General features: G+C 41.2%; 1 protein-coding gene across 1 annotated transcript in view; it reads right to left on the reverse strand.

Moving 5' to 3' along the window:
* The window catches only part of GFRAL (GDNF family receptor alpha like), a 95533-nt gene that overhangs the window by 28174 nt on the left and 41745 nt on the right, over positions 1-25614 (reverse strand). The window contains exon 3 of the mRNA XM_075598159.1: positions 4459-4611. Coding sequence (XP_075454274.1) covers positions 4459-4611 — 153 coding nt within the window. The remainder of the gene's footprint in view (positions 1-4458; positions 4612-25614) is intronic.

A 25614-nucleotide genomic window follows, 5' to 3' on the forward strand; every position in this document is an offset into this window, starting at 1 on the left:
ATAAAGTGCTACTAAAGCGTGAAACGCGTTAGAGGACCCTTTTAATGTAGCTTTTGCTACCATGCATTTCCATTAAAGCATTTTTATTTTTCACTGATCTGCCTCCAGCCCTATTTTTTACAGTGCTCCACCATCTTTCCATGCAAACTTGATGCTATAGCCAAGAAACGTGAGAACTTACTCTGTAAGGAGCAATTCTGCAAACTAATGCAAAATGCAAATGATAAACAGAAATGACTCTTGATGCATGTCATTTGGAGCCTACTTTCTCCAAATAGCGAACCACTTCAAATATTCCTTACTGGCCCCGCGGGCTGTGGCAAATCTTTTGTCATACGCCTTCTACTGGACATTTTCAATCGCTTCACTAACACTGATGGATACTGCAATTCATGTATTACTTGCGCATCAACTGGAAAAGCTGCCGTCGCAATAGATGGCACTACTGTACACACTGCACTAAAATATCTATTTCTAAAAATGTACCTCTTTCGATTGAAGTTATACAACAATATAGAAGTGTTTTCAAATACATCAAAGTGATTATCATTGATGAATACAGTAGGTGCTGAGTTACTGTCTCAAATTGATGCCAGGCTGAAGCAGATATGTTGAAAATAACTTTGTGGGCAAAACCTCTTTCTCATTGGTGACTTACATCAGTTACCTCCAGTTCGAGCAATACCCATCTATAAACAAATTAAACAACGTATTGCGGGATCCACTTTGTGGCGTGGACTGAAATACTATGAACTAGATGAAGTTATGCGCCAGTCAAACATAACCTTCTCAATTGTAGTAACTAAAATTGGTAATTGCATAAAATTAGATGAATGCGAGCAAAAACTCATTGAATCACGTTTCTACATCAAGGAAGACGCGGACAATCTATGTGCCAATGGAATACGTCTCTTTTTGCGTAATGATTCACTCAACACCTACAACCAATCCATTCTGAGTGCCGCACCAGAAAAAACTATTTCAACAGCAATAGATATCTTTATTGGCTGTAGAAATGTAGAGCAGGAAGCCCACGTTCGACAAAAACTATATAAAATGACTGTTCTGGATACCGGTGGCTTACCCTATGAACTACCGCTTGTCATTGCAAAGCCATATCTCATAACAACTAATGTAGATGTCTCTGACGGCTTAGCAAATGGCGCCTTAGGATCATTAGCTCACATCCAATATAGCGATGATGGACAAATACAACGGGTATGGCTAAATTTTCTTACATCGCCCAAAGTGGGAAAAATAGCTCGCAAAAAATACGCTCATTACATGCAAGCCAACAACATCAACCCATCTGCTGTGCCAATAACAAGACGGACATCATGTATAGCATTAAATAAAAATAGAACTATCACGGCTAAACAAAATAATTTTCCATTGATCCCAGCTTGTGCAATAACAATACATAAATCACAAGGTGGCACATTTAATTCCGTAGTCTACGAGTATGAAAAGGGACATGAGCAACAATTAGTATATGTTGCTTTATCGCGAGTCACTGACATCAATGGACTGTACATTGTCGCAGCAATTGGTCAAAAGGAATTTTATCATGGACTTAGAAACGCTACGTCAACAATTGACCTTCAAAATTAGTTTTCAAGACTATAAAACAACAAACTACAGACCATGCAAGAAACTTTACTTAATGTACTCAAACACCCAACTAATTGTTCTGTATTCTCACTAAATTGCCAAAGCCTTCGAGCACACCACACAGACCTCACTGATACGGTTACGCAACAGTGTAACATATTACTACTTTCCGAGACTTGGTAACACAATAATGAAAATGTTACTATTGCTAACTTTGAGTGTGTTGTTAAATTTAAGCGCCAACATGTTATAGTCAGTGGAGTTGCTATATATCATAACAAACACAACAATAGACATATTATGAGGCCTCATATGCATATCATTGACCGTCAGACTACAGGATTAGCAGTTAATGTCCCAACAATAGGAGACATATGTGCAGCAGAGTATATCTTACCTAATGGCAAAATTGTCCTCCCCATCGTCATATATTGTTCCCCAAACCAAACAGTAGAGAATATCATCAAATTCATTCATTTCATTCTACTACCGTACTCTATTGAAGGTGAAGGCTTGTTCAACAAACATTATGACAAACTACCCATCATATTAACTGGTGATTTTAACATCAACTTTCTAACTCAAGAAGCTCTACCACTTATTACATTACTACAAGAAAAAATCAATTTAACTCTCAACACCAATCCAGCCATAGCAACTACAACATCCGGATCCACTGTTGATGCAGTTTTTCAACGACATTTAGATAGTTTACAATCGACAATATATGTATCTTACTTCAGTTATCATAAATCGATTATTTCATGTATTAAAAATGATAGCATGGATTTTGAAAAGCAAAAATAAAACTATACAATTGTAACATCTAAAAATGATTCCATTTTATTACAAACATCTATAACAACATCTAATATTATTGTTACTTTATATGTTGATGACAACACACAAAGAAGTTTCACTTACTATGCGTGTGCACAGCACACACAGCTTTTTTTTTAAGAATGTGACATCATCTCCAAGGGAGGTCCTGTACATCACATCCTTAAAACCACATGGTATTGTAGCCAATGGGGTTTCAGACTATCCCATTGTTCCTGTACCAAGTGATGTCACATCCTTTTTAGCAATTATTGTGACATTCCCTGCATTATGTTTTTTTTTTTAATAATACCACTCCTGAATAACAGTGAGGACCTACACTATTCTATTTTGAGCACTGTACCAACTAATCATAATTTTGGGTTAGCTCTATTCAATATATTGTCTAAAACACTTGGAGTTCCATACCAACACACCCCCCCCCCTCACCTCACTTTTTAGATTTATTTCTCTATCTGGGCAACATTTATTTATATGTATGATATTAATAAATGTTACATTTTATCACGTACATGGTGTGCTCCCTAAATGAACCTCTTTTGTGAGTATACTGTATTCCTTTATTCTCCTGTTTTATTAAGTATTCATATTTATGTTCATAGCGCGGCACTATTCTTTCTATCACTCTAATTTGTCAATCAGAAACATTATTACAGTTCGAAATTGTAGTTAACCGATATCTCTTTGTTTTTGTGTACAACACCACACACATCATTTGCATCATCTACTTCTTCCATTGGTGCCTATATTTCTCCTTCAGCTATGCCTTCTCCCATCTCCTCAGGGTCTTGTACTATAGTCACACTAAGAACACATCAACTTAGTCTGGTATGGGTGGCTAATCTCTCCAAACCTGTCCTTTCTGAACATCTTTTCCATCATAATGCCATGTTTGTCCGCCCACAAAAAAATACTACTATTTTAATGAGAGAGGGGTGATGCTATTAATGCTGACACAGTTGCTGAGCTTGAGGGTGATAATTATGATTCGGTCGATAAAATCTCTTTTAGTTTTATTTCTCTTAGGACGAGAAGGCTCAAGCACAACTGCTGATTTTTTTGGTAGAAGCAGATTTCTCAAAGGTCTTATTTCATATTCGTTTTTTTACTTCTTTCCTGCCATGACCACTGCCACGATCACTAACCCCAAACCACCTTCCGGACCCCCGCTCTTTTGCCAATACATCTAGATATAGTTTTATGTTCACTGTCTACTGCAAAAATCTGTAATAACACTCCCAGAGACCCATCTCAAGTGCACAAGCCAAAAAGTTTCTAGTCTTTGCAGTAAGAGAAACTACAGCAACAGTAAGAGAAATTGGATAGGAGAAATTTTGATGAATTTGGCTTTTAACACTTGACGAATTTAGCAAACCTTAACAAACATTTTACACTTTTCAAGTCTTCTAGTCCTATATTTGAGTGAGGAAATCCTATAACCAAAGGCCTCAGTTTTACATATTTGATGTAAGTTTCCTGCTTGTAAAACACATAAATCACAGTTACTGATTAGCTAGTTGTACTAGTTGTATTACTGAATTGTAATTTTAAGATCTCATGTACAAGGGTATTGCCCACAAATCCAATAACCCAGGGAAATATGGGACACTGAACTTGCTTTAAATGTTGTGCTCCACATGAGAACAAGAGGGAAACTTCATATGCAAACAAATTGGTAGGGACCAACTGTGGAATTACCTGCGTGTTCAGTATGCCGAAATACAGTACAACTATTACCATTCTACCATTCTTCATCTGGATGAAATACATTTACAGTGAGTGGTGCAGCATCTTTTTAATTAACCCTAAACTGTATATGAAAGTTAACATTGATTATATAAGTTCCAAAAAGTTTTATCTAGTTTTATTTGAAGACTGTGTTGCCAAACCTCTCTATTTTTTGGTACTGTATAGATAAGTGCTTTTTGATTGACACATCATGAATCTTCCTGTCAACAATTGAAAATGTTCCATTTCTTCTATAGTTAAAGAAAATAGTTTATTTACCATTCTTGACAAAACATTGCTTTCCAAGCAGACCTTTAATACTGCAAGAAATATCTTCGGAACAGGTGCAGTCTCCAAATTCTGGATAATTGTCTGCCAGGTACTGAATGGTTATATTACATCTCAGTGAATCTTTCACTTGACAGTTTTTGCCTGGAATTGAAAGCACAAAAATACTCGATCAAGCATGTAAAATCTTTATTTGATGTTTGTGAACCACTGTTTGTCTTGGGGTGAATCATTTATTTATAAAAACCAAGGTTTCTTGAATTGCAATAGGATGCAATACAAATTGGGAGTTCTTTTGCCACATTCATTAAGAAATATGCATAAAAAATGTACCCCCCAAAATAATCTAATTTACATGCACTCTTTGTGTCAATGTATTCAATGTGACGTAGTATGTTTATTTCACTTCCTCCAGGTCTGCAAAATGGGGGATTTCATGGAGTGGAAAAGATGAGAGGGATACATACATAGATATGTGTCTCATGTGTTGCTTCTCCTAATGACAGAAATGTATAATATATACAAACAAAATATATATTATGCAGCAACAGGTATTTTTTTTGTTTTTTTATAATTCTTACCATTTTTTTAACGGGAAAATTTTAATGATATTTAATGAATCCAAGACTGTCCAGAATTTATAGTAGTGTGTTCATTTATTTGTATGAGGACATAATATATGTTTAACTATCAGTCATACATATTTCTGAGACACAAGATTACAATGTTGTTGATGTTGAGCTTTTGAAGTACATGAGCAATAAATGAAGCTGTACTACTGAAGATAAAATATACACATGGCAGTGGTGGAACTACCATATATGAAGCTGGTCCGGCTGCACTAGGGCCTACCACCTTCAGCGGCCCATCCCCCACCTGCTAGAATGCTGTTCCGGCACTTATTTTAGCAGCTACAATGGTGTTCCAGCATTTCTAAAGACCCCATGCTATGCACACCCCATCCCCAGGCCCTATCTTTAGTTGAGGGGCTTACCAGGCAGTGTTGGTGGAAGCAGCCTACCCAGGTGGTCCTAACATGAAAGTTAGTCCCCACTGGAAGTCAGGCCCAACTACCAAATCACCACCTTGGTTGGCTCCCTCCATCGCTGCTACCACACCTGCTCTTCTAGGGCCCTGGGGAGGACAGGGGAACCTTGTTTAAACTTGCACCAAAGCCCACTGGTGCCCAGTTCCGCAACTGACACAAGGTACTTTACAAAAATGGAAATATTGCCTTAATTCTGAATTATTTTATCTTCAAAAGAAAGATACATTAGTTTATGTGTTTACTATAATTAATTATTTGGAGAACTGGTTCTTTGTGCAAAAATAAACACATAAGGAGACAAAGAGTTCTCCTAAAAAGATCCCCATTCACTGCACAGCAAAGCTGAAAATAATATTCAGGGTTCAAATACCCACTAAGTGTGTAACAGAATTAGCTGTAAAGGGTACAATTAAGTAACCGCTCCCAGCACTGTGGGAGGACAGTTACCACTAAAAGCCAATAGGCAAAAATAATAATTACTTTAATGATCAGCAAAATCGACGCAATGACGCATACTCAAAACTACCATAAAAACAATTAAAACACATATAGGGTGACATAAGGTTCAGGGATGTACAGGGATAAATCCAAAATAATTCAATATACATCCCCTAACCAAATATTCTGATCGTGGTTGGTGAGGCAAAATAGGTAAATAGAGGTACATTTACAGATATTAATTATCCTTCTTGTCTGAGGGTGGGGTGCGGGTACAAATAAGACCCATAAATGAATGCTGTGAATCACCTCATAGTTGGTGACAATCGTAGTATAAACAACATTAGGTGCAATGCACCAAGTATAAACATATAGTTAGTATAATATGAAAATCGGTATCTTATATCCTATACAGTATATCCCATAATAGGTACTTGCGTTGTATAGCCAAAATAGGGTGCAATGCACTCAATACAAGCAAATATCCTGCACAGTTTGAGCCCAGCTGCTCCCACCACATCAGGAACGATCAGGAACGATCTCACCCTTAGCTCCTCCTACACGACGTTAACGCGATGACGTCATGCCCGACGTACGTTTTGCGCATAAGGGGCTGGCGCTTTCTCAAGGTGGGAGGTGATAGACAGAGCAGCGCTGCCCTCTTATATACCCGCATGCTGTGCGATTCTTAAAGGTACCTCTACCACACATTGATGTAGTGGTAAACAGCTCAGATAAATAAAGAAAGAAAGAAAACGGGGGATAGTGAAACTGTGTCCTGAATCACTGGTTTGTCCTAGGCTCATAGTAAATTCGTTTAACTTTTCATCCTCTGTAGTGTAGCTGTCTAGTTAGTTGAAATGTGGCACATAATTAGCAGTAAAATACTGACAAGCAGGGAAACTGGAACAATGATCACCAAAATATGGCATTCAATGGGGGCCAACATATATACACATATAAACATTAATAAATGTATAGATCTCGATCACAAACCACATTGTGGGCATATGTGTAGATGTTAATATATATCGTACATCAGTGTGTATTGGTGTAGGAATGATCTAACCTGAGTTGTCCGCCCATTAGGTCAAAACGAACATCTAATTTTAAACTATATACCGGGAGCCCCCTAAGATGAAAGTTGAAAATAACATATGCCCAAAAAATGTGGTAATTATAACATGTTATATGAATGAAGTATATATGTAGCCCTCATTTAGACCCATAGGACTCAATGTTTGCAATGTGTAAATCCATTTACACTCGGTCTGTAATAGGATCTTGTTCCAGTCTCCCTTACGTTGACCCCAGGGAATATGTTCAATACCAATAAAGACCAATAGATCACTATTCCCCTGATGTTCATTAATCACGTGACGTGCCAATGGTGTATCCTTAGAATTTCTTATGGATCCAAGATGTTCAAGAATTCTCGTTTTAAAATGTCTAAAGGTCTTACCCACATATAATTTACCACAGGAACAGATAATTAAGTAAATAACTTCCTCAGTGGTACAGTTTATGTAGTCTTTAATTTTATAAACGAGTGTTTTGGTAGAATCCATAAACTCAGTGTTTTTAGGCACATACCTACAGGCCTTACATCGTCCACAAGCATACGAACCTTTGGGTTTCTGATCTAGCCAAGTACCGCGTGGTTTGACCTGAAAGTGACTTCTTACAAGAATATCCTTCAAATTACGGCTTCTCCTACTAGTAAGTTTAGGTGTAATTGACAATACCTTACCACAGAGACTGATTTCTGTCGCGTGGAGACAGCACAAGGAGGACATTACAGTGCTGCTGCGGGACATATTTTGGAGTACCTCAGATGCTGGATGTGGGACAACATCGTGTGAGAGACAGATGATGTCGGGATAACAGCAGGAAAGGATCCGTTGGGGTATAACTCTGAAACCACCATCTCTGCTGACCAGTGTGCGGTAACTTTGTGTATTACACGTGAATGCCTATTATTTTCAAATTTGATGTACGCAGAATACTTACCTCATTTTCACTGTATTAATAATTTTGATATACTTCACCATTTGCGTCTTGCGCTTTATTTTGTCATTTTTCTCTTAGTGCGTGGGAGTGCTGAGCCACTCTATAATTATAGCTGCATACGCTGACACCAACGGTTTTGTATGGTTTCAACTTTTTTTATCACTTCCACTGTAGGGTAGTGCCTTATATAGTACGAGTTTTTGCTAGACATATGGTTATATAAGGATTTATGTGACAACGTGATTGGTGAAAAATCTGGCGCTAATTAAATACTAGTGATCACTTAAAATACAGTGACTATATAACACACATATAGTGATTCAGAATAATATAGTGCCTAAAAATAGTGCAATAGTGAAAAAAAGTATAATATAGGTTGTAACCCCCTGCTCAGACCCTCTGGAAGGGACTGTCTTCACTGGTCCCAGATGATCAATATGTATTTTCTCAACCCAGGGGGAGCATGTAGGGAAAGAACAACAAAGAAAAAAACACACTAAGTGCAAACAATTATGTTCAAGGGTGATATATGATGCTTGGCCCCTGTGTGCTCCCTACTCACAGAAAGTTAGTAGGATAAGTGCAGTGGCGGGATATGTGAAGTCAGGTGGATATCACTGGACATATGCAGGAAGCAGCTAGAACTGGGATGTCAGTTGCAAACGTACATGGAAAGATAAAAACAGACCTCCATGGTGCAGATCAATGGTATAGGGATAAACTTTATATAGTATTAAAATGTGCACTCACAATGTTAAAAATCAATATATGCGTTATTCACTGTATAAGTGATAAGGAGTGTAAGGGTGGTTGCCGCAGCTCACCGCACCGCCGCCGTCTCGGATGGGCTTCTCCACAGTCTCCCCGTGGCTTCCTCTGCACTGTATCAGCGTGGGAATCTCCTCCAGCGATGTCTCTGACGCGATACGTCACTTCCGGTGGGCGCGATCAGCTCCGTCGCGTCACTTCCGGTTCGGCAGCAGATTGACAGCTTGCAGCACCAATCCTCTCACTTCCTGGGCGGGTCCACTCTACGCGTTTCGCCAATAGAATGGCTGGCTTCGTCACTGACGAAGCCAGCCATTCTATTGGCGAAACGCGTAGAGTGGACCCGCCCAGGAAGTGAGAGGATTGGTGCTGCAAGCTGTCAATCTGCTGCCGAACCGGAAGTGACGCGACGGAGCTGATCGCGCCCACCGGAAGTGACGTATCGCGTCAGAGACATCGCTGGAGGAGATTCCCACGCTGATACAGTGCAGAGGAAGCCACGGGGAGACTGTGGAGAAGCCCATCCGAGACGGCGGCGGTGCGGTGAGCTGCGGCAACCACCCTTACACTCCTTATCACTTATACAGTGAATAACGCATATATTGATTTTTAACATTGTGAGTGCACATTTTAATACTATATAAAGTTTATCCCTATACCATTGATCTGCACCATTGAGGTCTGTTTTTATCTTTCCATGTACGTTTGCAACTGACATCCCAGTTCTAGCTGCTTCCTGCATATGTCCAGTGATATCCACCTGACTTCACATATCCCGCCACTGCACTTATCCTACTAACTTTCTGTGAGTAGGGTATATAAGGATTTATTACATGGTGCACGGTTTACATTGTTTAAACACGATTAAGTTTTGGTTTTGGGTTGCGCACTTTATTTTCTTATTTATGTGCCTAAAACAACTGAGTTTATGGATTCCACCAAAACACTCGTTTTTAAAATTAAAGACTACATAAACTGTACCACTGAGGGAGTTATTTACTTAATTATCTGTTCCTGTGGTAAATTATATGTGGGTAAGACCTTTAGACATTTTAAAACGAGAATTCTTGAACATCTTGGATCCATAAGAAATTCTAAGGATACACCATTGGCACGTCACGTGATTAATGAACATCAGGGGAATAGTGATCTATTGGTCTTTATTGGTATTGAACATATTCCCCGGGGTCAACGTAAGGGAGACTGGAACAAGATCCTATTACAGACCGAGTGTAAATGGATTTACACATTGCAAACATTGAGTCCTATGGGTCTAAATGAGGGCTACATATATACTTCATTCATATAACATGTTATCAATACCACATTTTTGGGGCATATGTTATTTTCAACTTTCATCTTAGGGGGCTCCCGGTATATAGTTATATAGTTTAAAATTAGATGTTCGTTTTGACCTAATGGACGGACAGCTCAGGTTAGATCATTCCTACACCAATACACACTGATGTACGATATATATTAACATCTATACATATGCCCACAATGTGGTTTGTGATCGAGATCTATACATTTATTAATGTTTATATGTGTATATATGTTGGCCCCCATTGAATGCCATATTTTGGTGATCATTGTTCCAGTTTCCCTGCTTGTCAGTATTTTACTGCTAATTATGTGCCTCATTTCAACTAACTAGACAGCTACACTACAGAGGATGAAGAGTTAAACGAATTTACTATGAGCCTAGAACAAACCAGTGATTCAGGACACAGTTTCACTATCCCCCGTTTTCTTTCTTTATTTATTTATTTATCTGAGCTGTTTACCACTACATCAATGTGTGGTAGAGGTACCTTTAAGAATCGCACAGCATGCGGGTATATAAGAGGGCAGCGCTGCTCTGTCTATCACCTCCCACCTTGAGAAAGCGCCAGCCCCTTATGCGCGAAACGTACGTCGGGCATGATGTCATCGCGTTGACGTCGTGTAGGAGGAGCTAAGGGTGAAATCGTTCCTGATCGTTCTGATGTGGTGGGAGCAGCTGGGCTCAAACTGTGCAGCATATTTGCTTGTATTGAGTGCATTGCACCCTATTTTGGCTATATAACGCAAGTACCTATTATGGGATATACTGTATAGGATATAAGATTCCGATTTGCATATTATACTAACTATATGTTTATACTTGGTGCATTGCACCTAATGCTGTTTATACTATGATTGTCACCAACTATGAGGTGATTCACAGCATTCATTTATCGGTCTTATTTGTACCCGCACCCCACCCTGAGACAAGAAGGATAATTAATATCTGTAAATTTACCTCTATTTACCTATTTTGTCTCACCAACCACGATCGGAATATTTGGTTAGGGGATGTATATTGAATTATTTTGGATTTATCCCTGTACATCCCTGAACCTTATGCCACCCTATATGTGTTTTAATTGTTTTTATGGTAGTTTTGAGTATGCGTCATTGCGTCGATTTTGCTGATCATTAAAGTAATTATTATTTTTGCCTATTGGCTTTTAGTGGTAACTGTCCTCCCACAGTGCTGGGAGCGGTTACTTAATTGTACCCTTTACAGCTAATTCTGTTACACACTTAGTGGGTATTTGAACCCTGAATATTACAGTATTTTCAGCTTTGCTGTGCAGTGAATGGGGATCTTTTAGGAGAAATCTTTGTCTCCTTATGTGTTTATGTCTGTCATCATTATCCCCTTTGCACCAGCTGGAATTATATTGTTTTCTATGAATGTACTTATTATTGCGGTGAGCGGTATCTCACAAGTTGTATACATATCTTTGTGCAAAAAGACAGATCTTTAAATAGTGCAATAATTCTAATACAAATGTCACCAATGATATTGCACCCTTTATTTCATGATAGTCCATTTCCACTGTGTAAGTTTTGACGAGTGACAATTTGAGTGCATTACCATGTGATAATGGGTGCAATCATGTTATCTACAGTATATCTCTAGGTGCAATATATTATTTAGTTAAATTAAAGATCATTCTCCTCCTAAATATGTTTCTCCTTACAATTAATTAATTGGAAATGAGATCCAAGGTTAAAGACACTTTGAAAGCAACTCAAAGTTTTTTCATTGGTTGTGAAATATATCTGGATAAATACTGTACAAGTACTGTACAGTAGCAGAATCAGGGTTATTTAGAAAACATATATATTGTTTAAAGATTATATAAACAATGAGATAACTGTCAAAGTCTTAAACAGTCAACTGTATAATGAATCAGGTTTACATATTATCTTTGAAATACCTTCATTCAAATATTCTTACCCTTACCATCAAAATACAAATGATAAAATATTCTCCGTGTTCATATTTGAGTCTCCAGGAAACAATAATATTTTATCAAATGTCAAACTTCTTATCAAAAATCATCTAATTAACATCAGGACCTTTCACTGGGGGTTTAGTTTTGGTGTTCGTCATAAAAAAGTAGGATTTTCAAAAATCTATATATTTTTGGATGTTTCCAAAATTGGGGAAAAATATAAATAACAACTAGAGGAATCACCTTAGTGACAGGCGCTACAAAAAAAAGCAATTGAAGATAAGACATGTAAATCCCTTGAAATAACGGAATGTCCATATGGCCATGAACTAGACCAGGCTGCTGAAGGAAACAGTCACTTTCTGAAATAAATGTAAACATCAGAATGCTGACACTCTCATAGTGTTAGAAAAACGTCCCACATAAGGATACATACAAATAAACCAAATGAAGTACTGTATGGTTAAAAAACACATGAGTATCAAGACAAAATAGATATACATTTATCATTAGTACACATTCAAATGTAACATATTAAACTGTGGATTAGCAGAGGCAGACTGGAAGGACCATGGTAATACTAATCAACTAAATCATATTATAGGAAATGTTTTATATCCCATTCCAGATTTATACCAAAAGGTGATAAAGTGTTTAAGGAATAGATCCAAAATATCTTGCGTCTATTAAGATATTTAGGGCCTCATGCACTAAGCGCCGAAAAAGTGCAATTGCCACGTGCTCCCTATCAGCATGATTTTGGCGATTTGCCCTCGCAGTATTCAGTAAGGGCAGAATCCATGCCGAATCCCTGCCGAATCACTGCGAAAGCAAATGCCGATGAGACGGTGATAAAAAAGCCTGGCTCCCGATAGTCTGGCGATAGGCCGTTTCTGCCGATGTGTGTTTGCAGCAGAGAGAGACCCGCTGCTCTCTCTGCGCAAACATCGGCAAAATAAAAGCATATCAAAACAACTTTTACTCATAGTGTACATGTGCAGGGGGTCTCCGGAGCTGAACCGCATTGGTTTCAGGTCCAGGGACCCCTTGCTTCCCAAGATACAGGCCACTTTATGAGGTGTTGGTATCCCTCTGCATTTCAATGTCCCGATCACGTGACCGCGGAATGTAAACAAAGCAGAGGGATACCGGCACCCCCTAAAGTGGTCTGTATCTCGGGAAGCAGGGGGTCCACGGACCTAAAACCAAAGCGGTTCAGCTCCGGAGACCCTCTGCACATGAGTAAAACACACATATAAATAAACAATCATTCCTTACCTTAGCGGCTATCAGCTATGGTAATTCAGCAGCCTTAATGTATTTTTAATAATAGTGTGAGGGAGCAGGGGGTCCCTGAGCTGAACCACATTGATTTTTGGCTCAGGGACCCCTTGCTTCCCGAGTTACAGGCCCCGGTAAGGGGCATCGGGTGGCAGTGTCGCCACCATCTTTATAGAGCCCACGTCGCGTCTTGGATGCTATAAAGATGGCGGCGACACTGGAACCGATGCCCCAAACCGGGGCCTGTAACTCGGGAAGCAGGGGGTCCCTGAGCCAGAAATCAATGCGGTTCAGCTCAGGGGACCCCCTGCTCCCGCACACTATTATTAAAATACATTAAGGATGCTTCATTACCATAGCGGATAGCCGCTAAGGCAATGAAGGGGTTAAGGCATAATACAGTAATGGGCAAAATTACTATTATCCACAAATGGATAATAGTGCATTTGTCCATTTAAAATACATAAAGAACAATAAATACATTAAATACATATTGCACTCACCCATGTCCGGCTGCCACGATGAAGGCCATCCTCATCTTCATCCTGCCCATGCCCCCTCCAATTCTGCAAAACAGAAACAAGAATAAAAACATCCAATGTAATGCTCCCTAACCCCTTAATTACCATAGCGGTTATTAACCGCTATAGTCATTAAGGGGTTAACCCACCCTCACCCACCACTCGGGAGGCCTACATACCCTCCGCCACTAACACCCACCCCATGAGGCCTAACCACCCTCACCCACTACCCAGGCGGGAGGCCTACCCACATACCCTTGGGGCCAATGCCTCCTACCCCCACCCCCAGTACCAACAATTAAAACAATACACGGCCCCACAATAAACATCATTCTATTTATTAAATACATAACCCACCTCCTGTGCCCCCCCATAAATACATGATTTATCCTTTTACATACAGGGTTCATACCCCAGGCCCACGCGAGTCCCCGGTGGGCCTGACGGGTCACCTGACAGACCTACAGGTTAACAGCAACTTGTTTCATACAGTTTCTGGAGGCCTGTTGGTGGGTCCCGCCAGGTGCCATGGCCCACCAGGTGGCCGGCCTCACATGGTACGGTAGCCAATCAGAGCGTGGGAACTCTATCCCAACTCTGATTGGCTCTTGTAGACCATGTGACAGAGGCTTGGGGGAGAACGGATGTGATGTCATTGAAAGCCTGTCACATGGTACTAGAGCCAATCAGAGTTGGGATGTATTGCCCATGCAATGATTGTCTACTGTACCATGTGAGGCCGGCCATCTTTCTTTTCATGACGTCATCTTAAAGGCAATTGAAGCAAAGCCATTCTGATAGGCTGTGCTTTCATTGCCTTTAAATGACGTCATCATATGTTTTTTTATCGGCCAAAACACATGGTTTTCACAGCCCAATCAGGGCCGTGGGAACCATATGACGAAAATGTGACGTCATAGGCCTTGAAAGGCCTACTGTATGTCATCTCATTTTGAAGGCAGACGCCGAGGAGGAAGGACCTCCTACAGAAGAAGACCAGGGCGTGGCCGAAGAAGACAAGAAGACCCCAGAAGAGAGCCGCAGATAGAAGAAAGAAGAATACAGATGAAGATGGATTACAAATAGAAGACCCGTGGATTGTTTTGTTTTTTTATTTTAATGTTTATTATTTTATGGTTTATTATTTATGGGTTCCTGTGTGTGGATTGGTTCGAGAGTAAGCTGTTCAACGGGAGTCGGTGAGTGGGTCAAGTAAGTGAACTAAAGAAATGTATTTTATTTAACTTGTTCATTTTTTTTTAGGTTTTTTACATGTGTATTTTTTTTTTGTATATCATTTCTTGCCACTATGTATGTATGTCTAGCTCGATATATACATACAGGGTAAGAAATGATGTTGTTTTAAAAGCTTGTTTTGCTGTGTTTAAAATGTTTTTGGCTATGCTGCTATGCATAAATGTGTGTGTCATGTATTTTTAAATTAGATAGATGTAATTTTTGCTATTATATGGTGTACTTTAGGTCAGGGTGAGGCTTGCTTTTGTATATTGTATTCTTTTTGGTACCTATATTTTGTCTGAGGATAACTTGTTCTGTTCAAAAATTGAATTAGTTAATTGTTTAATTGTTATGGAAGGAATTTAAATTGTTAATAGTGATTTAATTAATGAATGCTAATTGATTTATGTTACTGGATTGGTTTAAATAGTATACTTGTTTTGATGTATTAATATTATGTTTGGAATATGTTAAAGTTAACATTCATTTGCAGGGTGTACATGGTGCATAGATTGTATGCATCATGTATACAATGTAAATGCAATGTTTTGATTGGCATTTGAGGCTTTTGATTGCCATTTGAGGATTTTGATTGGAAGATGAGAGTGTATCTCTCTCTCTCTCTCTCTCTCTCTCTCTCTCTCTCTCTCTCTCTCTCTCTCTCTCTCTCTCTCTCATTTTGCTGGCGACGGGGGCTTCTTATTGATGAGGTCAGTAGTACTTTATTTATTTTAATATGCTAGTTAATGTGTTTAATAATGGGAAAATAATCTATTATCCCTATCTGGATAATAGTTATTTTGCACATTATTGTAGTGTAGGTGTTGGGGGGGGGGGGGGATTGATGTATTGAATGTATAGGTCAGCTTTATTTATTTTACATTCAGTATTTGTTCTTTTTGGTTCTGCGTGAGATCTCTGGAGACCACCTGCGGTATCCTCGGGTATCTCACGGGTATCAGGCTGCGTGGTCCATGGGGGATACCTGCGGGGAAGAACCGGTGGCCCCACATCTGTGGGGGCACTGCGGACCCGTAGTCTGCAGGGAAGAACCGGTGGCCTCACATTTGTGGGGGCACCGTGGATCCGTAGTGTGCGGGGAAGAACCGGTGGTCCCACATCTGTGGGGGCACTGCGGACCCGTAGTGCCCACCCGTGGGTCCCCACACCACCGTGGGAACCACCCGAGGCCCTGCAGACACCTGTGGGTCTGACCCGGGGCTCCCAGACATCCGCGGGTCTACCGTGGGGACCCAATTGTGGCCCACGGTGACCCACGGAGACCAACTGGTGGGCCATGGCTCCTGGCAGAACCCACCAACAGTCCTCCAGAACCTGTATGAAACAAGTTGCTGGTAACTTGTAGGTCTGTCAGGTGTCCCGTCAGGCCCACCAGGGACTCGCGTGGGCCTGGGGTATGAACCCTGTATGTAAAAGGATAAATCATGTATTTATGGGGGGGCACAGGGGGTGGGTTATGTAGTTAAAAAATAGAATGATGTTTATTGTTGGGCAGTGTATTGTTTGTATTGTGGGTACTGGGTGTGGGGGTAGGGGCATTGGCCCCAAGGGTATGTGGGTAGGCCTCCTGGCTGGCTAGTGGGTGAGGGTGGTTAGGCCTCATGGGGTAGGGGGTTAGTGGGGGAGGGTATGTAGGCCTCCCTAGTGGTGGGTGACGGTGGGTTAATCCCTTAATGACTGTAGCGGTTAATAACTGCTATGGTGATTAAGGGGTTAGGGGACATTACATTAGATGTTTTTATTCTTGTTTCTGTTTTGCAGCAGTGGAAGGGGAATGGACAGTGATGAAGATGAGGATGGCTTTCATCGTGGCAGCCGGATACGGGTGAGTGCAATATGTATTTAATGTATTTATTGTTCTTTATGTATTTAAAATGGGCACATCACTATTATCCATTTGTGGATAATAGTAATTGTGCCCATTACTATACTGTATGTGTTAGGGGGGGGGTATTTATTTATAAGTATGTATGTGTCTTGACATTAATTGGGGGGGGGGCACAGAATTGGTACTGCAGGCCTGCGGGTAACACCCGAGGGCCCCCGCCAGCCTATAGTATCATTGATGTGCATATATGTGTATGTTAGGGGGGTATAGGGGTTGTTGGGATAATATATATATTTATATTCCCCAGGTGAAGTCCTAGTTACAGGACGAAACGCGTAGGGTGGTGGCTTTAAGACAACTCTCAGCATCCCCTATCCAATATCTACATCTATCATAATCCCCCCATATCCGAGCGCCCCTGGACATTATCTTCAAGTTGTGGCTGTTATTCCGGTCGAGTGACGTCAGCAGTGCAGTCTCACGACATCAGAGGATGAACCAGGAAGCTCAGGAGGGCAGCTGCAGTCAGAGGAAATCCACTACAGAGAATCTCGGCATCCCACGTGGAGAGGAGGCGGATTATCGCTCCAGGCAGCAGGACGGAGAGGATTTTATATCCTATATGCTTGTTTACATCTGCTACTTTAGCAACCAGGGACTCTTAATATATCCCCAGTCCATTCATGCTCATTTTTCATTGTTTAGTTAGCAGTGTGCGCCAATGTTCTTTCTTTTCCTTATATATATATATTTATTTATTTATTTATATATATTTATTTATTTAGTTATTGTGGGGATGTTGTGTGTGTATTTTTTTTATTGTGGATAGCGGGGGTGGGTGAAGTGGGTATTATCCCCAACGGTGGTTGTTTAGGGCTTGCGGGTGGGTAGCGGGAGGGCTTAACCCCTTCATTACTGTAGCGGTATTAACCGCTACGGTCGTGAAGGGGTTAAGTGCACTCGCAACCCCCCCGCAAGTCCTAAACAAACACCAAGGGCCAAATACCCCCTTCACCCACCCCCGCTACCCATAATAAACCTGGCACGGCTGGTTAACCGCTTCATTGCCTTAGCGGTTAGCCGCTAAGGTAATAAAGTGGGCTTTACATGCATTTTTCCTGCCTCGGATGCATGCCGGGGGGCTCCGGTGCTGGTATTTGTGGGTATCAGCTCCGGAGACCCCCGGCATCAATCCCAGCCAGGAAAAAGGCCTGATTTTTTCTAAGTGTCGCCCTTGCCGATGCTTATATACCACCAACCCGCCAACTTTAGTTGGCGGGACAGATTGGCGATAAATTCTCTTTTCGGCAGTGCCGATCAGCAGCGAAAAGCTGAACTGGGCTACCTGAATTCAGCCGAGATCAAAAAGTGCCGATAAGTAGCTTATCGGCACCCGGCTGCCGATAATTTTATCGGGAAGAAAATTTGCCCATTTTGGCCACTTATCAGCGCTTACTGAATCGCAAAGGCTTTTTTGGTGAGAAAATGGCAATAAAACGCTTTTCGGCGCTTAGTGCATGAGGCCCTTAATCCTGTCGCCCCCTCGAATAAGGGTCGGTATGAACTCAATCACTGAAAACCAAAAATTAGTCAAATTTCGAGATGGACAATTTGAAAAATATCTAGGGACTGGGAGCAAGGCATCCTGTTTCTTAATGGAGCGAATATGCTCCATAATTCTAATCTTCAAAGGTCTAATGGTCCAACCAACATATCCTCGACCACATCCACATGTTAAATAATAAATGACAAAATTAGAATTACAGTTAATAAAAGTTTGAATTTTCTGAATTTTCTTTCTGTATTGAAGGTTTTATGAGATTGGCATAACAGCAGACGCTACAACTGCCACATTTAAAAAAGCCTGATGGTTTTTGATTACTGTACATACTATCCGACCCTGAATTAAACAGACTAAGAGAAAGATAGTTAGCCAAAGATTTTACTTTCCTAAATGCAAATCTTGGTCTTTGTTTAACGGACTGTTGAATATAGTTGTCCAAGGTAAGTGTCCCCCAATATTTATAAAATATGGAATGGATCTGTGCTGCTAGATCACAACCTGTAAGCCGGACTTCAATAGTAGGGAAACTACTTTAAGGTTTAATACGGGATAATATTCAGGAATACCTAATGGAAAACAAATTTATTAGTAATAGTCAGCATGGATTTATGAAGGATAGATCATGCCAATCTAGCCTTATTTGTTTCTTTGAGGAGGTAAGTAGGAATTTAGACCAGGGTAATGCAGTTGGTGTGGTCTACTTAGATTTTGCAAAGGCTTTTGATACGGTTCCACATAAGAGGTTGGTGTACAAAATAAAGCAAATTGGACTCAGTAAAAATATATGCACCTGGATTGAAAATTGGTTGAAGGAAAGACAACAGAGGGTTGTCATAATTGGAACTTTTTCAGGTTGGGCTAAAGTCATGAGCGGAGTACCTCAAGGATCGGTACTGGGACCCCTGCTCTTTAACTTGTTTAGTAATGACATTGAGGTTGGCATCGAGAGCAAAGTCTCCATCTTTGCGGATGACACTAAATTGTGTAAGGTAGTAGAATCAGAGCAGGATGTAGTTTCTCTCCAGAAGGACTTTGAGAGACGGAAACTTGGACTGGTAAATGGCAGATGAGGTTTAATACAGATACATGTAAGGTTATGCATTTGGGAAACAAGAATAAAAAGGCGACTTACAAATGAAATGGGGATACATTGGGGGAATCCTCGATGGAGGAGGATTAGCAGTGCTTGTCGACAGCAGGCTTAACAATAGTGCCTAAAGTCATAAAGGAGCTGCAAAGGCAAACAAGATCTGATCTTGCATTAAACGGGCAATAAATGGAAGGTCAGTAAACATAATTATGCCACTTTATAAAGCATTAGTAAGACCATATAGCTGCAGCGGTCATTATTCAAACAAATCATGGCGCCGATTTCGTGTGCTCTGCTCTACTCCACGCAGCATGAACGCGGCCAATCGCCCCAGGCACCCGCGCTTATCGCGATTGCTTTGTTTGAATTTTATGGATTCTGTTTCTTTGGGTGCAATGAAATTAATGAATTGCAATGTGTAAAGTGTAAAGCACTGTGCGACTGTGCTACTGTGTCAATTTCAGGTGTTTAAAAAACAGAACTCTAAAATGCCATTTTCTGCACTCGCCGCACTCGCGTCTTAAGACGGTAAGGTTGGAAGACTTTCCGCGTCATGACATCGGTATTCAGATGTACACAACATGTGAAGTGTTTGAATAACGGCTGCTGCAGCTGTACCTTTAATATGGAGTACAATTTTGGGCACCACTCCTTTGAAAATACATTATGGAACTACAGTAGAGAGAGAGAAGAGCTACCAAATGAATAAAGGGGGTGGACAACTTATGAGGAGAGGCTAGCTAAATTAGATTTATTTACATTAGAAAAGAGGCGTCTAAGAGGCGATATGTTAAATATATACAAATATATTCGGGACAGTACAAGGAGCTTTCAAAAGATCTACTCATGCCATGGACAGTACAAAGGACTCGTGTCATCCCTTAAGTTTGGAGTAAAGGAGATTTCACCAGCAACTAAGGAAAGGGTTCTTTACAATAAAGGCACTTAAAATGTGGAATTCTTTACCAATTCAGGAAGGAATTTATTTTTCCCCTTATGAGATATCATTGGATGGTACTGCTGCGACAGCTTTTATTCTAACAAATCGCCGTTTTTTCCCTGGCTTTTTCCTGGAATGCAACGCTATTCACCTGGCACATGCCGCGTTCATTTTGCACAGTTCATTTTGCACAGTTCATTTTGCACAGCGTTCATTTCCCAGTCACGGGTTATGCGCGGCTGACACGCGGTTGATGCGTTTATTGAGAATGGTTCGGATTTAATAGGTTGCAATTCTTCGCGTGTCCGCCAGATGGCAGATATTCATGAATTGTAATGCGCATGCGCTTCAGTAATGTGTCAGACTTGCAGATGTTTCGTTTAAAAAAGATACCACAGTGTGCTATTGTAACTTGGCCTTGAGACTGAAGGAAGAGGTTGCAAAAATGTATCAATTTAGGCTTTTCATATTAAAGAAAGACAAAGACCAGTTTCGGTTACAATATTCTCCAGAGACCCGCCCGCCATGAGTGTTCAAGTGCAGCCCGCTTTCCAAAAACCCGACAGAAGTTACGCGTATTTGATATGGGCCGCAATTAATGCAACAGAGGATAAGATGGCAACAGTTGTTCAAATTTATCAGTATTTTGTCGAAAACTATGACTTTTATAAATTTTCGCCAACTCATACGTGCAAGCGTGCAATAAGGAAAAGGTTATGTAGCGATCCTGTTTTTATCGTATTGAGCCACAATTTGTTGGAGGGTATTGGTGTGTATCACCGTCTTTTTCCTGAATCTATGATCATGATGATGGCAAAAGGCGAAGGGTCGTGTTAAAACCAACTAAGAAACGACAGTCGCTGCCAAGCAATGCACCAGCACCGGCTTCCAATGACGGTCCCGCCGTCAGTGGCAACCCTGAGCCTGATCCGGAATTCGCGTGCAGTTTCGATCAAGCTTGCATGTACCTAAGCAATTTCCAGCCTCATCAGCTGACTACAGGTGTACTAGTCCCGCTGCAAACTATCGACGTGGATGATCAAGAACGCTGGACTGGCAGTGGACCGGCGCCAGCGCCAGCTGAATGAGAAATTCTATCGTGAGTATTGTTGCCGTATTATTTTCTGTGTTTTTTTTATTTTGACAATACAGTATCAATATCGGTGCGATTCAAAAGTCAAGCGATTGTCCTGTAAGCAATATTATTGGCTGAGCGGCTTCTACAGTACTGTACTGCAGATACTGAACTATTGGTGGAACGCTAGGCGCATGCGCATTGGAACCTTCTTGAAATGCATACAGTATGCGTGTCATTACATCGACGGTAGGCGCATGCGCATGTGAACAGGAGACGCCCCCCGAGAAAATTATTGGTGGGACTGGCTGGGAACTTCTTTAGGGGGCTGACCATTACAGTAAAACTTTTCTTTTTGTTTTTCCTCAGAAAAGAAAACGGCTAATGGAGGGATTTCGATGGATAATATCGCTTTGTGTAACAATGCCTGCTGAATCGGATTTAAAAACCCACGTACCGGAGTCTACAGTTTAGTGGCCGTTGTTATTGATTAGGATAGAATACTGTACCTGAAACAGTATGCTGATGTTTTCCGGTCGTACAGTATTCTGTACAATACTTTTTTATATACAGTACAGTATACTGTGTAATAAACCCGAAAAAATAAAAACTATGCATTTATTCTACATATACAGTATCACATACATTATGTGTCTTCTACAGTATACAGTGCCAGTACATACAGTACAGTACAGTTTGTGTCTTCTATTTTTTTTTAATACTCTTTACTGAGCATGCCTACAGTATACAGTGCAGTATGCCTCGACATTCTAGAAACACTGTATTTTTTTACAGTAGCAAAGGAGCAAATGGAACAATGTAAAACAAATCAACATGTTCTTTTATTGGTGGAGTAAGTACAAAAACATTTATTTACAAATACTGTACAATGTAGTAAAATTTTAAGTGCACAGCAATTCAAAACATCAACAGGTGTATGGTTTACTGCTACATTTGTGAAAACATTTATGTCAGTCAGTATGGTTTACAGTCACATGTTTTAAAAATTCTTTATTCATAAAATAAGCAAAACGCAACATCTCCTTTATTAAAGAACGACAAGTCAAAACATATACTGTACAGTGGGATGGTGTGCAAAACAGCCTGCACCAGTACAGTCTTTGAGGGCAGCAAACAGGGTGAGTTTTCAGGGTAACCTTTGAAAACCATGCCTGTTTGCGGCCCCTAGGGACTGGAATTGTGCATGTCCTGTGTGTGTGGACAGCAAGTTAAAACATTTCTGTATAAATACAAGTAAAAAAACACACAACAACATCTCCTTTATTTAAGTACAGCAGGTCAAATCATGTAGAGTACAATACAGTTCAGCACAACAGTATGGTCTTACCTGTGATTACAAAAAAACCTTTATTCATAAAATGCAATATACAAACAAAACAACTCCTTTATTAAAGAAACATATACAGTACAGTGGGATGGTGTGCAAAACTGTCAGTCAGACCTGCACCACTACAGTCCTTGAGGGCAGCAAACAGGGCAGGTTTTCAGGACAACCTTGAAAACCGTGCCTTTTTCGGCCCTCAGGGACTGGAATTGTGCAGGTCCTATGTGTGTGGATAGCAAGTTAAAACATTTCTGTATAAATACAAGTAAAAAAACACACAACAACATCTCCTTTATTTAAGTACAGCAGGTCAAATCATGTAGAGTACAATACAGTTCAGCACAACAGTATGGTCTTACAGAAAGTCCTCCGCATTGTCCGTCCATGGCCGATTCCTTTCATGGCGCAAAACGCTATTAATGCAGTTTCGAACGCCTTTCATTACAGGATCTGTAATTTGATAAAAGCGCCGCATTTCATCCCGAATGTTCTTTCTTAAATTGGCAGGTCACTTTGAAGGCCCAGTCGCAGTACAACAAGTAGGGAACATGCTGCTTAAAAAGTAACAAGGCATACTTGTGGGGTGCACAACACTCTTCACCCTATACTTTTCCCTGAGCGCCGGTGGCAGATCGCACAGGGTGATGTCTGGCACCGTATCGATGCGAGCGACTTTAGGTCTTTTGGGAGCGGGTGAGCTTGAGGCGACGGGCGATGGTAGGTTGTCTGGGAGGAAGCTTTCCTCCTGTCTTGGTCACCGTGTTGTCTCCTGGTGTGGTCTTGACGGGGTTGTCATGTCCTTCTCAACGGCATACATGTACACTACATCTTCTGGTGGAGGGGGTGCGCTTGTTGATGGAAGAGGGTCGAAGGTCACATTCATCACATCCATGTCAGCCCCCTGCTCCAGCGTCGGGGAAACAGGGGCAGTAACACCGAGCAAATAATGTATGCCCGCTATGTCAGCCTCTATCTTCTCCATCCGTCGTTCCATCCATTGATCCATATGTTGCATCCGTTGATCCATATCTAGCATCCGTTGATCCATATGTATAATCCGTTTATCCATTTGTAGCATCCGTTGCTCCACATTTAGCATTGTCTCCAGAAGCAGATCTATCTTTGCTAGCACAATAGAGTTCCCGGGGAGATCCACACTTATCCCATTCAGCATCCGGTCTAATGAGCTGCTTCTTGTGCATGGCGTGTGAACATCTGAGGGATGGGTGCAAGGGAGGATGAGATGGGGGTTCCATGGAGAGAAGCGGCAGAGACGTCAAAGAAGAGTGGAGGAGGTGACCTATGGATATCCGGTAGAGAAGAAGCGGCAGCGTCGTCGAAGAGGGATGGAGAAAGTGACCTTTGGATTTCCGGGCGAGAAGCGAGAAGCAGAGTCGTCTAAGAGCAAAGAAGAAAGTGACCCGTAGATTTCAGAGGCAGCGTCGTTGGATAGAGCTGGAGAAGATGGCCTGTGGGTTTTCGGGAGGGCGGCGGCAGCGTCAAGGACGAGGGGTGGAGAAGATGGGCTGAAGATTTCCGGGACAGCGGCGGCAGAGTCGTCGAAGCATATGTGAGGAAGTGGTCTGCGGGTTCGATGGGTTGGCTGCCAATCGTTTTGCGTCGAGAGTACATCACTGTATATCTTCTTGACATAATAAGGCTGACGTCTATGAAAACCCTTAGCCTTTGGGGTCAGCAGAAGGTTTTCTTTTTGGCCTTAGCCTGTCGCTTTTGCCTTGGCGTGGAAACGGCAACCGCCTTTTGCTTTTTCTGCTTGATACTGCTGCGACACACTTTATTCGAGCAAATACCCAGTATGTACCTGGCAGATACCTGGAATGCGCCGCTCCTCACCTCAGACAAGCCCCATTGCGTTTGCCTTCCCAGCCATGGTTCATGCCTGGCTGACGGGCGGCTGATCTGTTAAATGATAATGATTAGGATTTAATAGGCTGCAATGCTTCGCGTGTCTACCAGATGGCATAAATTCATGAATTGTAATGCAGTATATATATATATACTGTGCAGTATTGCAGACAGCGGGAATAAAATGCTTCAATCCCTGCCTGGAAAATAACGCAATGCGCTCGGGCAGAAAACAGTCACAAACCTCAATACACCCGAGTATACCCGAATTCGTGGGACTAGCCGAGCTCGAATAAAGTATGTCGCCAGTGTAGGCACGGCAGAGGCGAGTGGGTTCCTGCATCGTAGAATCGGGGTTGCTCCATGGAAGCAGGTGGCACAATGCAGTATCTGGACAAGGGCAAGTTCAGATTAAGATCATCGAGTGGTGGGCTATGCAAAGTGTGTAACCTTATATGCATGGCGACCAGGTACAGGTGTTGAAAGTGGGCGTACTCTAATGTGAGTCATTACCGTATAAATACACCATCCATTTTGTGGACTCACTGCACATTGAATACACATCGACTAAACATCGAATATACATTCTTGTGTTTATATTTCTTTCTACTCGCAGCAATGCCTGTTATAAAGATTTCCAAGGAGCTCAGCATGCGAATCAAGGACATCAACACGAGCGGACACCGAATTGCTGCTATCCAATGCTGGTTAGCTACTTCTTGCATCGTTGTGCCAGCAACCACTGTGAGCTATCATCTACACGGAAAAAACAGAGACCACAAAAGGGCACCAAGGGTAACTTACGCGTAAGTATATTTATACAACTTAAAAATAAAATTAATTT

This window comes from Ascaphus truei, chromosome 4 (genome assembly GCF_040206685.1).
Source record: "Ascaphus truei isolate aAscTru1 chromosome 4, aAscTru1.hap1, whole genome shotgun sequence".
Taxonomy (NCBI): domain Eukaryota; kingdom Metazoa; phylum Chordata; class Amphibia; order Anura; family Ascaphidae; genus Ascaphus; species Ascaphus truei.